This window comes from Pygoscelis adeliae, unplaced genomic scaffold (assembly GCF_000699105.1).
Source record: "Pygoscelis adeliae isolate BGI_AS28 unplaced genomic scaffold, ASM69910v1 Scaffold303, whole genome shotgun sequence".
NCBI lineage: Eukaryota > Metazoa > Chordata > Aves > Sphenisciformes > Spheniscidae > Pygoscelis > Pygoscelis adeliae.
This window is the reverse complement of record NW_008824367.1, coordinates 982,297-1,000,383: the sequence shown is the minus strand read 5'-3', so window position 1 is coordinate 1,000,383 and position 18,087 is coordinate 982,297. Positions and strand designations below refer to the sequence as shown.

At 42.8% G+C, this 18,087-nt stretch overlaps 1 protein-coding gene across 1 annotated transcript in view; it reads right to left on the bottom strand.

Annotated features, from left to right (window-relative positions):
• Positions 1-18,087, bottom strand: part of MYO9A (myosin IXA) — a 153,116-nt gene that overhangs the window by 65,077 nt on the left and 69,952 nt on the right. The window contains exons 9-10 of the mRNA XM_009319912.1: positions 11,481-11,597; positions 1,757-1,891 (exon numbers count right to left, since the gene is read on the bottom strand). Of these exons, the coding sequence (XP_009318187.1) occupies positions 1,757-1,891; positions 11,481-11,597 (252 nt within the window). The remainder of the gene's footprint in view (positions 1-1,756; positions 1,892-11,480; positions 11,598-18,087) is intronic.

Sequence of the window (18,087 nt, the reverse complement as noted above, 5' to 3'; positions counted from 1 at the left end):
TCAACAACTGCTCCTCTCATCCATACAGCAAATACTGACTTTAATGACTTCATGTGCTTGACAGATTTATAGGAGAAAGCTAATTAGGTCACTGGCTATAAGCCGATCCAAGGAGAATTACAGATTGCTGCAATCAGGAGCTCTGCCTATATACCCTGGGCTCGGGGAGGAGCACTGACCTGCTGAGAAATCCCAGCCCGAGCACGGGAATTCCCTTATGGAGGACGGCATCTCGGCTCGCTCCTGTGAAGCTGGCGGAGGCTGCCGAAACCAAGTGCCCTGAAATCCCACCTCACCGAGGTATCATCTCTCTCCAGCTTTCAGGAAGGGTCCTCCCTCCCCAAGTCTTTTCTAGAAAGTGTATCGGTTACCCTTTATAGAAAAAAATAGCTACATTGGCTTTGCGATAGTCTTTTAGTTTGCCTTTTTATGGTTGGTAATGGTATAATAGACCTGTTCCTAGAAATACAGTCAGGTTTTCTCATTAACTTCTTAGAGCACCTATTGAAAAGGGTGCATCAGCATACAAAGATCAGCTAAAAAACCAGAATAAAATGGATTTGAGCAGCTCTGCTCCACCTTCTTGACCAAAAAGAAAGAGAGAGTTAACAGCGAAGCATCAAACTCTAGAGCAAACATCCCCCAAATGATCCACTCAGGGCTATATTACTTATTTTTGACCATCCTCATATTCAAGGAGACTTCTCTTTCTGACTTTTCAGATCTCTTATAACACTGAGGTCCAAAATGAAACTATCAGGGTTTCTGGGAAGGGCTGGTTTAATTCTTTGATCTCAGCTGGACTCAGGCCACGGAGCACAGGTCGTCAAACACTAGCTCTACCGAAACTAATGATAAGGAGGATTTCCCTTGACCACACCCAAAGAAGAATTTCACCTGAAGGGAGGGCATGCAGACTGGCATTAAAAAAAAAAAAAAAAGGCATTTTGAAGGTCTATAACACATTTACTGTATTATACAGCCCAATTATACATTGTGCATCCATGAAACAACACGTACTTGAGCAGTTTTCTTGTCCTGCTTGTTGTTAGACAACAAATGATGTTTGGATAAGCCTCCTCCCATCCTAATTAATAAACTATGCCATCTTGTCGTATATGTTACCTGCTAAATTATGGCCTGTATTTTTGTTATATCTCTTACAGCACATTAATTTGAGGCTGGAAAGTGACACCCGGTCTTAACAAACCTAAAGCAAAGCTTAAAGTTCAACATTTGCTAATCTGCCATGGCTATTGGATGTCGTAAGGATCTCAAGTCTGACCTTGCAGAACATGTATGAGAGTGACATTTCCCCTCCCTCCCCACAGATTAACACTGGAAAGCAAAAAAAGCATCAGAAGACTGGGGTGGCATTTTCAACAGATGCCGAAAAACAACTTTTATACGATATTAAATGACACAGCAGCAAGTCCAGACAAAGGCAAGAAAGGAACTGCTCATGGATGAGTCCTCTGAGCATATATCAAGGAGACAAAAGAGCAACCGTTAAGGTCTTCATGATGTTTGAGGATACTTGTATCCCAAAATGTTTATTTAAAACCAGCAAATCTCTGGCTGGATTTTATTTTACAGGTAGCAGTAAGTCATATGGTAAATCAGAAGTTAAATTTGAATAATTCAATGTACACTCCTTAACATGCAAGAGTTAAAAGGACAATTTAAGAACTTTATCAGTGCCACAAACTCACGTCAACACTCATTGGCATCAGAGAGTAAATATTTCCAGACCTACCTGTTCAAGTTTAAAGATGTGTTGGTTGAAGTAGTGCTGCAAGCGCTCGTTGGCGAAGTTAATGCAGAATTGCTCGAAACTATTATTTTCATAGTCTTCAAACCCAAAGATATCAAGTACTCCAATGGATAAAGTCTGCAAGAAAAGTAAGAATGTGGATTAAAATAAAATCACATAAAGTAAATGGATTATTTGTACGCAGTACACAATCAAAAGCATACAAACAGAATTAAATGTACTTAATAGCAGGACATTAAATTTTTACTGGAATTGTTGATGATATGCCATCTGGAAGACATCACCTACATCAGAGAGGCAACATGTAACTTTAGATACCTGGACAGATGGCCTTTTGCTAAAAGAAAGCCCTTTTAGAGTTGTTTCTTCGAAGAAACCTGAACCCAGTTCCAAGTTATTCTATTGGATCTAGGACAGTATTTATCTTTTGAGGGGAAAAATGGGGATAGGGTTGGAAAAAAAGGCTTACACCATGAAGACAGTCCACAGAAAGATGCCTACAAGGTGACTAGAGGGTGTCTATGCAAACACACTCCAGCTGCAAGCCTTCCAAAGAAACACCTGCACGGCAGAGGTTTGCATGGAAATAACCCATTGCAACGAAGGAAAATAAGTCTGGTCAGAAGTAAAATAGTATCGAATATAAAATATCCACCTTGCATATCAGATGGATCAGATGAATGTCTCCTACTGAGAAGCGTAACCCAGACGGACTGATTTTTTGAATGGTTGAGTCTCTCTCACCCTACCGAAGGGGATGTAAAGTAATGTAAAAATAGTAATGCTGCTGAAAAGGAGGGCTCAAATCCATTCCCTGAGTCAGGTTCCTTCATAATTAAAAACATCGGCAACAGAGCTGTTGAGCAACCAAAACAAAAGCTCCTTTTCTAACCTAACGACCCAAGAGTCTGCTTTCCCTGCCTTCTGCGCCCTTTGAAGACTCGGCTACTGCTTGCCTTGAATGAAGCTCTCCGGGCAGGGAAGGGAACCAAGCCTCATTTCCTACGGATGCTCTTCCAGGGCCCCATGCTCTGGCACAGCCATCCCAGCCCCTGCCACCAGGACACGAGAAATGCTCTGCAGGACCAGCCCAACACTCCTCCCAGCCCAGCATCTCCAAGCATGGCATCCCATCCTGGGTATGTCAGCAAGGCTCTTCTGTGGTCCATCACCCTTTTCTACCAGCACCCACGGTTTTGGGATGAGGGAGGGGGAAGAGGCACCTCTGTGCTCCCTTTAGTTCATGGGCAAGAGATGTGTAAAGAGGTGCCCGTACAATTTTTTTTTTTAAACCCATTGACACTACGATCCCTCATGGCCTCTCAGACGTTCACTATAGAGAAGCGTTTTCTTTTACTAAATCCATACTCCACAACATAAATTGCAGGATTTGGTGAGTTACAGTTCTAAAATGCCTTTTTTCCACCACGTTGATGATTTTTTTAAACCTCAACCGTATCCCACCCCAGCTTTTTCTCCAAATTGAAGAGCCCTAACCCTGTTTGGTCTCTCCTCTCTCTTCTAACCTACAATGACCTCTTGAGATGGTCATCAAGACATAGGTGCAACCAAGGTTTTTTTATGTTGGCAAAATGAGGCCAACACCACTGTGAATTCACAGCTTGCTTTGCAGCCTCCTGGCACCCTCTTCTGAACCAACCCCACTCCTCCCGTACCAGCCAGGCAAGGGGCAGCAGTGGACCCTGGCCACACGTATATTGGCCTGCAAGGGAGTGCAACCCATCACTCCCGGGGCTCAGACTATCCCTCCTTCCCTTAACAGGAGTAGAAATGTGGATCTTTCTCCTTCATGTATGTACTGGATTTCATAAAACTTGAGAACCCAGTACCTTGAGCCCTCTGCTTGTTGGATGAAATTGGTAAACACGGGGGAAGAGGGAGGTGAGGATGTGACAGCAGATAAACCTCACACAGGGAGCCAGGGTGAAAAACAAGCTTAAGTAGGTACAATTTCTGCTGCAGCTTCCAAACCTGTATATGACTGTTCCGTTAAACAAGTGATTAATAATTAGTTACAAATAAAACTCAGGTTCTGTCCATCTAGCAAGCCTGTTGTCATCAGAAAAGGAGTGAAGTATTTGAAGGACATGTGCACAGAGAGCTCCACCAGCAGTTTGTTAGCAAACTGCGCTCCGGGGTAAGCTTCCATGTCTAACCAAAGCCGTCTCACTTATACACGGGTTCTGTTCATACATTACAATTAATTGAATAAAAATATTAAGCGCGGTAAAAGCATTAGCACTGGTCAAGTGAACCAAATCTCAAGCAGGGAGGAGAAAAACCTCAACTGCAGAAGAACCTGAGAGCTGCCAGGCACCCTGGTTTTAATTTTATTGGTCTTATCTGCACTCTGGATTTCATAAGACTGCCTTCCTAAGACTAGCCTAACTCCACTGCCAGAAATATAAACCAGGCTATCTGCAAGTCTCTCTATGCTGCAGTTTGTCCGTTTTCAACAGACCACGTAACGTGGGAGGACAATATTCCTTCTGTACTCCAATCCGGACCAGGGAACCACCTACGGCTGGAACAGAGAGAGCTGCTGTGGGCAGAGCAGCCACCCGGCTTGTGAGTTGAAGCTTTGTATGATACGGACTTCAGCTACCAGAACAAGTGAAAACACGATTAAAAAAAAAAGCATATAAGCACAACAATAACACTCTAACTCATTTTTCCAAGAGGTCTTTTGCTACTCTATCCTTTGTTCAGGCTTTTCTCCCTATTCCAGGGCTAGACTCTACCTCCTCACCCCCACCCATGCCATGGCAAGGATGACTACTGAAGGTCCTTGGCCAGCTTCCCAGAAGTTTGCATCACTCAGCAAAACGCCCATAAAAACCAGCTGTTTGACCAGAAGATGGAAATCGGGAAGCCATTGGACCAAGGACTGAACCTGGCAGAGGGATTCGCTCTCACTCGCTGCTTCCCCAGCCTCAAGCATTCTTCTCCTGCTTGTCCCAACGAACGTGGCAACCCTTTTGCTCACAGATATATTCATTAAACGACAGCCTAACGAGCAGAAATCTTCTGCTTCATCTTTTTTTAAAAATAGATTTCAGTAAGAATTCTTCTTAAACTCTTCATATAATTAACAGCTCATATTTTATCTATATTATACATGGAAAAAGTGATGACGGAAACACGACAAAGTGACTTTTTCTCATCCACGACACCGATGCTCCATTCGCATTGTCCTTGCCTAAGCAAATCCCGACCCCAACCACCCCGCCACTGTGCAAGCTTCTCCCTACAATACACAAGAGCTCCCCAGAATTATTCTAGATAAAAGTCTCTATTGCACTACATAAAAACAAGACTTAGAAGATAAAAAGCTCACACTTCCAGAATCCTCATGGAATTACCGACACCGGCTTTCACAAGCGCCGCGCTGATGCTCTGTGGACATAGTTAAGCCCCTGCCACCAGTGAACACTTTAAACTAAACAAGGTTTTCAAGCTCTCACAAACATAATTTAACACGAAAGAGCTCAGTACAAAAACCCTCCCCCTTTTTTTTAATGCTGGTTAATTTACTGTGCCAAAACTGCTACTAAAATAAATTTTAATGTGTGTGTAAATACATTTATAAAGCAAAACAGAACAGTTATATATAGAAAAAAATGGCTATTTCAGTTATTAAAAAATCCTATTAAAATATTGTATTTGGAGTTGTCTTTTTATAAGTTTTTGCTGACACCCAAAATTAAACAAGCTCAGAGAGGTAAAATGAACAGAACTCAAAAAAAAAAAAAATCTGTGTGTAACAAAATCACTGCAGGTATCAAACTGCGCGTACAAGATGAGGATGGTTAATTCTGCCATGGTTGTTACACGGGGAAAACCAGCATTTTTCTCACATCACTGACTATGTGGATAACTCCCAAACACCTCCAGAATACAAATTTTAAGATGTGGGGTTTTTTTTTGCAGAGTTTCACACCAGAGAAATTAGGGCAGAGCTCTGCAGTGAATCAGGTTGTTCGCCCCCTGTTGCAGGAGGCAGCATCGCAGAGTTCCCGAAAGAAAGAGGTCAATGCATTTAAGCTGGTAAAACTTTTAAAAATGAGAAATTGGGAATTTATGGCTATTTTTCTGCTTTCTGGCCAAAAAAAAAATCTCATGGTACCTACGCGAAAGGGTTATATCGTTTTTTCCATTATAAAGCAGCACAAATCTACCAGTAGAGTCATTTCTTATAGCAAGGTGAAAAAAAATTATTTCCATTGAAGTATGCATAAATGAAATTATTTTGTTAAACTGCCTAACAGAAGCACACAATCTGGCTGGTTTTAGGATTAAGTTTGCAGTCCAATACACAAAAAAAAATATAACTGAAGGAATTTTATATTTACAAATATTCTAATTCATCAGTTTCAAATTCACACGCTGAATGAGTGCTGTAAGGAAATCATGCAAAGACGTAATATAATTTAGACGTCAATTAGCCAAGTCTAGTTTATGTGTTAATGTTGTTCCTTTATCAAAACTAACATTTAAAATTAACAAGTATGCAGCACAGACAAGCCTGCAGCACACGACTGCATTACTGAGTATATCAAATCTATAGCAAAATTCCTTTAATTAGAAGTGTACATCTATAAGGATTTTTAAAATTTGGGTGAACCCTGGGTTAGGAATCACTTTCTGATTGAGATGATAAAAGTGACCTCATGCTTTCCTCAAAAATGTCACAGCTGTGACATTTAAACACCGAGCACGAGTCTCAAGGGCTTTCAGCAAACGACGGACTTGAAGCTACGTTCACATGCTCTGCAATTCCCAAACCACCAATAAATAGCGATCGTTGGAGCTGATTTATGTCACCCCAAACGCACGTTGGTGATGTCATTCCACCACGGAGGTACATCTGGGCAATCACAAATAGGTTTGCTTCCAATTCTGGGGAAAAATATTTTTTATTATTATTTTTTATTTTTTTATCCGTTTTAAATTTCTTTTTATTTTTTTACAATATTCCAAAGCCAATACTGTAAAAAACAAACAAACAAACAAAACCCCATCACCACTAAATCTAAAAGGACTACTCCAATCTACATCACCACAATATACATGATGGCCTATAATATAAAGGGGGAGGTAGTGATTTGCCACGAATTCAGAAGTTGGGACCTAAAAATAAAGAACAGATATGCATGAAACCTGCTGCGTGTTCAGCAATTTTTCCTCTGAGGTCAGATAGCCACGAATAAAATAGTTGATTAAATTTAAATGAATTTTTTTCATGGCCATGATTTCTTCATGACTGCTTCATTAATTCAGCCATAAATTTTCTTCATGGACATGAATTTGCATTCACCATCATCACCACATATGCAGCACCTCATCTGAAAACAGCGGCAGGGTTATTTAGGAAGAAATTAAGACACATCGCAAGAACCAAATGGGAAAAAGCTTAAAAAAAAACGCTGGAAGAAATGCCTTTAGGTCCACCTCGATCTACACTATATCATCATTTTAAGCAACGAGACAGACTTCTAACAATTCCTAACCTAATTTATGGAAGGAGAATTAAATAAGAGACTCTTTGAGGTTTCACAATCTAGTTCTCAAGAGGAGAAAAAATCTCTGACCTCATTAATAAAGGTCAAATTTCAGACAGTTTGTAGAGGATCATGAGAACATAAAAGAAGCTAAACGCGACAGAGAGAAGACCAAGGAAAACGGAGAGTCGGAGTGAAACCGATATGCAGCAGCGCTGCTATGAGCATAAAACAAGCTGTATCAAATAACGTATTCACAACTCGGTTCAGAAATAATACACTACGAATCCTGTCAGCAAGCAAGATAAGCCAAATCCCACTGTGTTTTCCCAAAATAATTCACTCTATGTTTAACTAAAATTGGATATCAAAGGTCTGATTTACATCTTCCAAATACTCGCTTGAAAAACAGTGGAAGAACGATGACCAGGTGTTATTTTTTTTTATCCAGCTTCATCTTTTGATCTTCTCCTTACTGCTGACATCAAACACACACGCATATTGGGATATGAAAATTGTCTCCATTCCCATAATCCCAAGTTCTCTTGGGGCACGGTCTTTGTTAGGATCTAGGTCTTCTTCCCACCTATCACCAAACCACATGGTCCACCAGCAATTAAATAGGCTTAACTAGCTATAAATAGCCTCCTCGGCAAACGCAGCCTGCACCGGGGAGCATTATGTCCACCACCGGTTGGTTGACCATGAGTTTTGGTCAACGAGGTTGTCCTCGGTGGCTGGGGCAATGCCTTCTTCTGCAACCTCCAGCCTTCACTTCACTTCACCTGTCGGAAAAGGACCTGGGGGTGCTGGTCGACAGCCGGCTGAACATGAGCCGGCAGTGTGCCCAGGCGGCCAAGAAGGCCAATGGCATCCTGGCCTGTATCAGAAATAGTGTGGCCAGCAGGAGTAGGGAAGTGATCGTGCCCCTGTACTCGGCCCTGGTGAGGCCACACCTCGAATACTGTGTTCAGTTTTGTGCCCCTCACTACAAGAAGGATGTTGAGGTGCTGGAGCGTGTCCAGAGAAGGGCAACAAGGCTGGTGAGGGGTCTGGAGAACAAGTCTGATGAGGAGCGGCTGAGGGAGCTGGGGGTGTTTAGCCTGGAGAAAAGGAGGCTGAGGGGAGACCTCATCACTCTCTACAACTACCTGAAAGGAGGCTGTAGTGAGGTGGGTGTCGGTCTCTTCTCCCAAGTAACAAGCGATGGGACGAGAGGAAATGGCCTCAAGTTGCACCAGGGGAGGTTTAGATTGGATGTAAGGAAAAATTTCTTTACTGAAAGAGTGGTTAAACATTGGAACAGGCTGCCCAGGGAAGTGGTTGAGTCACCATCCCTGGAGGTATTTAAACGACGTGTAGATGAGGCGCTTAAGGACATGGTTTAGTGGGCATGGTGGTTGGGTTGACGGGTGGACTCGATGACCTTAGAGGTCCTTTCCAACCTTAATGATTCTATGATTCACGTCAAAGCCCCAAGCTACCACAACCAGGCGAATGGTAGCTCTGGTCAAGCCAACTTCTGCAAAGGCTATACAAGCTCTCCATGACTGTTTTTATAGGACAGCTGTGTATGACCACTGAAATAAAAATTTACGCTCATGAAGAGATACACTTTCACGTTAATTTTTGTGATCAACTTCAGATGCAGGTCTCCTCCCATATTCACTCTGAATTCAGATGGTTTTGAGTCTTATTTTACCTCTGCATAATATGACTGTCAAAAAGAAAGCCCTCTGCCAAAAATCCATCATCTGACAACTTTCCAAACCTTCAAAATGAGATGCCCCTGCTCCGAGTCCACCTTCCAGTTACTCATTGGTGTTGCCCAACCCCAAGACCACATATAGAAAGTTAAGAAGAACCTATATCTTCATCCAGGCTCTCTCCAAGCATGAGCTGAAAAGGATTTCAAGAGAATTGTGAAGTGGTAGGAAAACCCAAATTAATCTGCATCAGCTCGGTTCCTCCAGGGCAGAGAAAGGTGGTAATTGCTGGTTGGTGTCTCAGCGCCAGCCGCAGAGCCCGGGAGGCCCTCAGCCACTTGCTGGCAGCAACGTTATTCCTTGAGGGCAAAGGAACAGCTATTCCCCAGCCCTGCCTGGTCCAGGCAGGCACTTCTCCCTCTGTGCTGGAAGGACCCAAGTCGGGGGCTAAAAAAATGGGTGGGGAGATGATGCTGTAGAACAACACAAGAGAAAATTGGCTAGTCGCTGTTTAACGAAGCTGCTCTGTGCGGCTCTGTGCAAGGCACATAAACTCTCTTCTTTAACCTCTCTGCCCATAAAACAGGCAGGAGTCATGCATTTTCATGATTTCTGGGGGACTTGTGAAAATCAACCAATGTTCACAGAGGACTCTGAAGATAAACGTACTTACACTCCTGTCTCTAGAAGTATATATTTCTTGGTATTTTGTGCACCACCTTCCTCTTTCCAAAACTTGGCCCACGTACAGCCCAGGACCGCCCCTCGCTGGATCTCGCCACCGGTACGAGCCTGCACGTTCCTGCAGCTCTGGGTCCTGGGCGTTTGCCAGCGCAGGCGGATCTGCTCTTGTGCAAGGGCAATGCCGCTCCCAGCTCCCGGCGCTCGCTGCCTGACCTGGATCTTATTGCTACACAGTGTAATTTTGGGCAAAAAATATGGGTCAGAAAACTGGGAATTCATGAGATGATACAGGGAGATGGGCAAGGGGAAGGCGGTTACACTGCACAGGAGTCTTGGCTGCAGGAAGCGGAGGGTTAATATGCAGCGGCGATGCTGGAAAACAGCACGAATTTGAGCTGTTCTGGCTCTTACCTGCTGAGATTTGAGGTTGGGAACCAAAGTTTAATGGCCCATAAACACCTACCGTTGTGCCCTGCTATTACAGACATGCTGACTAAGCAAGTACTAGTGTCCTAGTCTGATTCTGTATTTAAATATTACAGAACAGATAATATTTTTAAAAAATCATAGAATCATGAAAAAAAAATAATTAGTATTTGAGATGCATCTTCTTGTCAAAATGAACCCACCTTTTCTGCTTCACCAAATACACAATGTTGGGGTTTTTTTCCTGACAGCCCAGACAAAACTTTCGATGACTTGGAAAAAAATCAGGAAAGAACACAACATTTTTGGTAAAATATTAAACAGAGGAAGAGGAAGCATGTGCAGTCAAAAGAGACGCTGGATGTTACCCACTTTAACAACCTTTCTTGTCAGAAAAGCATATAACCAAATTTTATAGGCATGTATTTATTTCCAGTCTATAATTACGCTCCGCAAGCATTTCTATGGAGTTAAATAAAGGATCGGCTACCCTGCAAGTCTCTGCAACTTCAGTCCTACAGCATAATTCAAACATAATGTTAGTGCTTAGCAAAACAATCCTCCTTTTGGCAGCCGCGGCTTCAGCCGGGATGTACACACACCCCCCCGCCCCAGAAAAAAAACCCCACATGCTGCTGGCCCGTGCCCAAAATTTCCAAGCCAAGGGTAGCTGGCGAGCTGCAAGCACGTGTGTGAGTGGACACATCCGTACACCCGTGCCTTTCTGGGGTCAGCATCCCCCCGTCGCAATGAGCACAGATGAATAGAGAGGTTTTGGAAAGGATGTTCTGGGTCGCTGCATCCAACCCCGCTATCGCAGGAAATGTCATGTCATCCCTTCCATCAATTCTTCGGGAAAGTGGTTTGGCACCGTGCCGGCTTCGCTCTTCCCGTTGCAATCTTTTTTTCCCCTAATCTTATTTGTCTGCTCATTAGAGATGTGCTATCCCAGTACCTACTGACACCACAGCTTGTTCACCTTTTCTGATTGTTTTTATGGAGCAACCTTATCGAAACACCTCCCATTACCAAGCTTTCCCTTTCTTCCCCTCAATTATATATGGTCCTATAGTTTTACACACAAGGAGGAAAAGTCTTCGGCATGGCTCCTGGAGGGGGTGGGGAACAGGCCTTTGTGGCTACTACGAAACCTCTTCCCCAGGAGCTTTGAGGATGTATTTTTCGAGGTGCTTCACCCTTCCCGGCTCAGCAAATGCCACTTAAAATAACGATGTCTAAAATATTAACCGAGGAAAAGTTAACTTTATGTTAAGCAATGTGCTGTTAGGAGCTTGGGTAATGTTTTATCCTGTAGTTACCTATTTTAAAACCACAAGAGTCTCACCAGCTCTTCTGGCTACACGTTACCTTGGTGCTTTCCTCCATGTCCTTCGAGTTGAGGAGCGCGTGGTTAATTCTGAACACTATCCAGTCGAACAGGGCGCTGTACAACGATTTAGCCATGGAGTTTCGCACGGTCACAGCCTAAAAGAGAAAAGAAAAAGGTGATTGGAAACGATTCCTGTTCTGCGCTGAAAAGGGTTTTGCTTCTCAAGCGCCCACATCCAACGTCCATATTTCTCCCTTGCCAAAGCTTTTGTCTACTGTTTTATTTTACGCCATGTATTGACGCCATCGGGAGTTGGTTGCAATCCCAGGGCCATGAGATGTGCCCCTTGGCTTGGTTTCCTTTTGTGCATTCAAGCAGATGATGCACAAGATCACACCATAAATCCCATCAAGATTTCGCCCCATGGTGGCGAAAGAAAAAGAAATAAAAATGCTATAAAAATAAAATATATATTAAAAATATGTATTTAACTTCACCAAGATCCTTGAAGAGTTTATTCGGGGAGAAGGAACGAGAAGAGTGGATATTGCACAGCAATGACAGCAAATGATGTGAAAGCACATGCTGGGGCAGGCAGTGCCTGGTACCAGCAGAAGGGTTGCAAAGAGGGAGGCTAAAACCCCTGTAGTAAATCTGTGAGCGTTACCGAAAACTTGACATTTTCCAGGTACTGCCAATGGGAGCTACAAATCACGGCAGGCAGATTTGCTGCTCCTCCAACAGCTCTCCTAGAAAGGGGAATAATACCTCTGAAGTGCCATCCCCACCATGATGCTCTCAGCCACGATGCAAAGAGATCTTGCTTGACTGACAGTGATGGAAACCAAGACCAGAGGAGGGTACCCGGGCTGCGCTTTCCCAAACACGCGTGCATTGGGACCCGCACCTACATACATAACCGTAAAGCAGCAATTCATATTTAAGGGCTATCTTTGTTCTTGCTGCTTGTGATTCTTCCTTGGTTTCAATTATTACCTTGAGTTCTATTGCACTGCTTTGGTACATACTAATCACCTGAAATCTTACGATACCAGCCGTGACTGTTAAATTTTGGTTCGTTTTAGCCACTGTAGAAGAATAAACACGGAAACAGAAGGTTCACGCATAACTATTTCAATAAAACCTTGAACTATAACAAATTGGTGGCTTGTCACACGTTGCCTTGAAATCCTTCTCACCAACCCTCCCTTCAAGGTACATCACCTGAGTGGCCTTATTTCACTGACCTCAAGCAAAAGAATAAAGCTCATGTAGCATCATTTATCTTCTATTAGCTTGTTCCCACCTCTTTTTCCTTGATTTTTTTGTGATAGCAACTTTTAGCATGAATACAAGCTGTTCTGCCAACGTTTTGCTCTTAACGCGCAATTAATCCAGGACGCAGTCTCGCTTTCTCTCCCTCTCAAGTTGGAACAGGAGAAGGCAGTGCCATGGTCCATGACTGGGGATGCTCACAGTCTACATAAGCCTCCATATGCTGCTAACCATTGCTCGGTGGCAATAAAACCCTGTCAGATAAGCCACGTTGCAAGGATAATTACAAAATATTGCAACAACTAACATGGAATTACTCGCCTGCCCAAAAAAAGCATTGCTACAAACCAAAACCAAGCGTATGTTGAAAACATGAGAGCAACAAGACCAAACGGATTTGTTGTAGCACAGACCAAACTAGCGCTTTTAAAGACTGAGCGTGAGCTGTTGAAATGTGTGAGTTATCCAACTAGTGTCGGAAAGTGGATGGTATTTAGAAATACAAACAGGTCTAGTTTCCACTAACTGTTTTTTTCTTCCCTTTACTGAAGAAAAGGTTTTGGGGAGGGGTTTTTTGCTGTTTTTGTTACAAGCAACATGGGTTGTTTGGGGTTTTTTTTTTTGCTGCTGCTGTTTTTAGTTTTTACATTTTCCCAAAGTGTGGGGGAATATTTCAGTGATTAATAGAAAATTTCAAGACCAATTCTCTAACCCCATGCTCCATCTCAGCTTATTTGATTGGATAAAGCTGGAAAACAATCAGTGCCACTGTCACACCAGAAAAATCAGTCTCCGGGAAAGACGAAGGCCAAGACCCAGGAATGTTTCTCGCTGCCGTAATGCTTTGTCCTAGCGTAAGCCAGCCCAATTAACTGCTCCAACACAAAGGCGTGCAACTAAAAACAAAACCCAGTTCTATTTAAAGCCAACAAAGAATGGCATCATTTCCTCTATACAGTCATATAAGGGTTTACATTGCAATACTTTTCCTTCTCCCTTTTATTAGAGGCTATAGGGGATGTGCAGGACTTCACTGCTGAATTTTCCTCTTTTTTTCTAAAATAGATGAGGATATCATTAAGTCTGCACAACCCCAGCATTGCCCAGTTTCCTCCAGGGATGTGCAGGGCGGGCTATAAGCCATCACTCTCTTCTTCCCAAGATGGGCTCGGCTATGTGGCAAGCTGGGAAGCCCATGAAGAGCCGCTCTCCTTTCTATGCTTGGGACCCAAAACCGTGATCAACTCCCCAGATCTCAAATTCTTCAATAGTTATTTTTAGAAGCGATGGCTGTATCATAACAGCGGTAGGAAGCTCCTGGCAAAGCAATGTATAGAGAATACAGGGGGGCTGGAGCACACGTACACATGGATCTCATTTGCAAATTTGTTGGCTCCTTATAAGCCAATTTCTTCTCTCTGTTATACTAACAAATCCAGATAATTCCTCTACAGACGCGCAGTCATAGCGGACTTGCGGTGGTGTAAACAGAACTTCGCCCTACACGCTCCCCCAGACGATGAAACGCAGTGGGGCCAAAACTGGGATGCTCGCTTTGCCTCATGGTATGTGCAGTCTCCTCCTGGCAGGATCCCCACCGTGCACACAGCAAAGCAATCTGGTTTCTGACACCCAAGTTGCTCCAGTGCTGCTGGGTGCTGTGGGGTCCCACCAAAATCGGCTCTCCAAGCTCACCTCCCCACACCGTGATGGACCTGCTCATGGGGAGCGATGTCCACCAGCGCTGGGAATGAAGTCCATGGCACCCAACATCTGTGGTACCCAACATCCGTGGTACCCAAACCAGCAGCAGCTTTCTAAAGTGAGATATTTTTAACTGGCTTGAAGAGTTGAAGACAGCACTTTGCCTTCCCCCCCCCCAACATCCCTTTATAAAATACCAGCAGAGACATTAATCTATTTTATATGACTCAAGTTTTTGTTTGGCTTTTTTTTTTCCCCCCCATTTCAATAAAGTATTTATTCTTTAGAATAGATCCTGGATGATGTTACATTATAGATAAAGCCCCTCACTGTCCTAAATAGATATCAAACCACCTAATCTGAGGACCATCAGGGAATATTATTTCTTTTCAAATGAAGGAGCTGCTGCAATTTCAAGAGTATGATTTCACATTTCCCCCCAAATTGTTGGAACAGTCCACTTTGAAATTAAAAATAAAAGCGGAAAACTTGTTTTCAGCCATTCATCTTGCATTGCCATATGCCACCACGCAGATGGTTTAACACACCACTAGTCCATAAACCCCTTGAAATAAAATAAATAAATAAAAACCTGTACAGCAGTTTGTCCCTTTCAATATGTCTTGCTCTTACTTTCTCTGTTCAACAGGGTAAAGCTGCCGAGGAGTGGCAGGGTAAAGGATGCTCAGCCTGCCCGACCATCCCTGCTGTTCACATCACGACCCGGTGTGCAATATTCAGGATATTCTTCTTGTAATTACAGGCTTGTTATTTAAGAAAGGATTGTACTACACGCTTACATTCACTCCTATGCAGCACAGCATTTAAAATAAGCGCTTAAACATTCGTTCCTGTATTTATCGGTGTATTTATTAATACCTGTATTTATTATCCTACATATATTAAATGTGAATATTCTCTGAAATATATAGCACATACTACATATGGCTTGTCTTCAGGTAGTCACCCACAGCTTCTTGTCTCTTCTGCAAGTCTTACGTGACATTTAGGCAGATCTGGAACACTGTGGCAACTGAAACCATTTTTATTTTGCTCAAAAAGCAAAATAAAAACAGCTCCTGCAGCGCCAAAACAAATCTCTCAGGGATCAAAGCGAGCGCAACATCTTGCACACACACAAAAATATTGCTGATTTGAAAACAAGATAGATCAAATGCACTTTAACTCGGCGACTCAGGAAATAAGCTGAAGACAAGGTTTTAATCAATAGGTTTCCTGCTTATCAGGCTAGCAAGGATATATAGTTTATTTATTATATGCTAGAAATGCCACTTGTTGGGGTTGGCCAACTTTTGCTACGATCCTGATATAAGATATTTGGGGTTCTTCATAAGATTGCATTGCCGAATTAATTGGCCTGAAAGTTTTCATGATGGGCATGGGATTCAGGCTACCTTAAAAATAGATACACTTTTGGAAACATCTTCTGCCAAAAGGAACAAGGGGAAGACAGACTTAAGAATTAAAATCTCTCTTTGAAGTGTTTTGGAGCAAGGACTTACAGTTTCTGCAGCGACAGCCTGTGTTTTAGAGACAGCAAGAGATATAATCTAAGAAAACCAAACTTGCTCAAATTAAAAGCCTCTGTAAAACACATTTGTACAAGTTCAGTAGTTTCTTAATTCTTAAGATTACAAACTCTCTAAACGCATACGAGCACATCTTCCGTCTGCTGCTGTCCCTACAGCATCACCACCGCTCCCCACCCCAGGGTCAGGATTTCTTACTGCTGCTATTCTGCACTCAGCTGAGATTTGAAACTCTGAGTAAAGGTCTTTTTCTGCTGGCATTATTCAAAAAATTTGCTGGTACTCAGATAACCTAGGAAAGCAAAAGGGTTAGAACCCCCCCTCAAACTTATAAATGGAAAAAGCAGGGAATCGAGTAAAAAAAAAAAAGAGAAACATTAACACTCTAATTTGTATGCCTGCTTTAAAAAAAAAATAGAAAATCAAAATTTTCTTCCCTTCCCCTAAAAAATAGTTCTGCTGGTTGCAACCAAATCCCAAACCCCAATATTTTTAAAATTATTATTATCTATGAAACTTTAATTTTACAGGCTTCTCTGCTATAACAATACCATCTTCACATTACACAGTCCCATACTATCTTCTCCCACAGAAGCAATGACTCACAAAGAGCAAAAACCAGAAAAAAGCTGTATGTGATGACGTAAAAGGGTGGTATTTTAATTTTTTTTTTTTTTTGCACTGCTTCTGTTGGCGGCTGTTAAAGCCTGTGCAGAGGGCTGGATGGTAAAGCTCTCAGAAAAAAAAAATATCGTATTTTTAATAAGTGCCGGAAGGATGGCTTCTTGCACCTTGCTACGTATTCAGAAACCACAACAGCTTATACACAGATAACCAAGATTAAAGCATTCCTTTCACTTCCTAAAACCCTGGTTAAACCAGCAACTTTTTACTCACCCTGCCACAACTTGTTTTTATAAAAAAATAATAATAATTAAAAAAAAAAAAATCTAAGGGAGCACTTTCATGCTACAAGCTGCCAGTTGAATTTTATGGCTTTAAATATTGAAAAAAATGGATTGCCACAAAGGTAGTGCTTCACAAGCAGATGAGCCCCTTTGCTGTAAAGCTCGGGCACTGGATGTACTGACTCTGAAAAACTCATTAGAAAAAACTCTTCTTACTTCCAATTTCTTTTCAAACCTCAGTTCTTCCCCCTGCATGTCTCCCTGGACCTTCCTGGAGATGCAGGGCTGCCAGAAACAGTAAAACTCAGGCTTGTATTTGTGCAAAGTCCGCGTTGGCATTGCAATGTCACAAATCTTCTAGACTCTGGACTTGGTCCTGGAGCCAAAACCAGGAGAAATCAGCTCTTTGACCCCAATATGGTATTAACTAAGGCACAGGCTGTTGTAGGGGCAATATCAGCATTTAAGATATACGTATCTACCAGCACGTAATCCAATGGGGAACCTTCTACCCCAAAAAACCATCTTGAATTGAGCACAGGCTGCCGTCAAGGTGGTCCATCACAACCGAGCTCAGTCCACTTTTTATTTGTACGGCTGGAGGGGTTTTGGTGCTCAGTGAAGGCTTAATTTAAGGTACCCTTACCAAACACAGCTCTTGATTTCACCTTCTTGACGCAGCCCAGTAGAGAAGAGACGCCACGCTCTGCCCTGCTTGTGGACATCGGCTCCTTGTCAAACCAACAGATGACTTTGCAAGGTGAAGAGATGCCCATGTACCACCAGACAGAGCCCTTGGTCCTCGTTCTGCTGACTCCAGCTTCTCCCCCTCCACTGCCGCTGCAGACCCTGAAGGCCACGCTGGTGACCTGCCCTCCCGGCAGACGCCCAGTTAACCTTTTACAGATATTTTCGCATGATCTGCTGGGATAAGAAGTTCCCCAGCGTGCAGCCCGCAATCCTTATTGGATTCAGCGTTTATATTGTTGACTAACCTGATATATGAGCAAGAGTGAGCAGTAGTTCAATTCTAACAACAAAAACTCAAATATTTGTAAGTTTTTCAGACTAAGGGGAATAAATAAAGCCTGGAGAATAGAGGATGGGTGGAAACAAATGCTGAAGGGCTTCGAAAGGCAAAGGGCACCGCTTTATCGTGCATAATTGCAGCAACATCGCAGTGATTGTGCATCCCAGGTAGCAGAAGG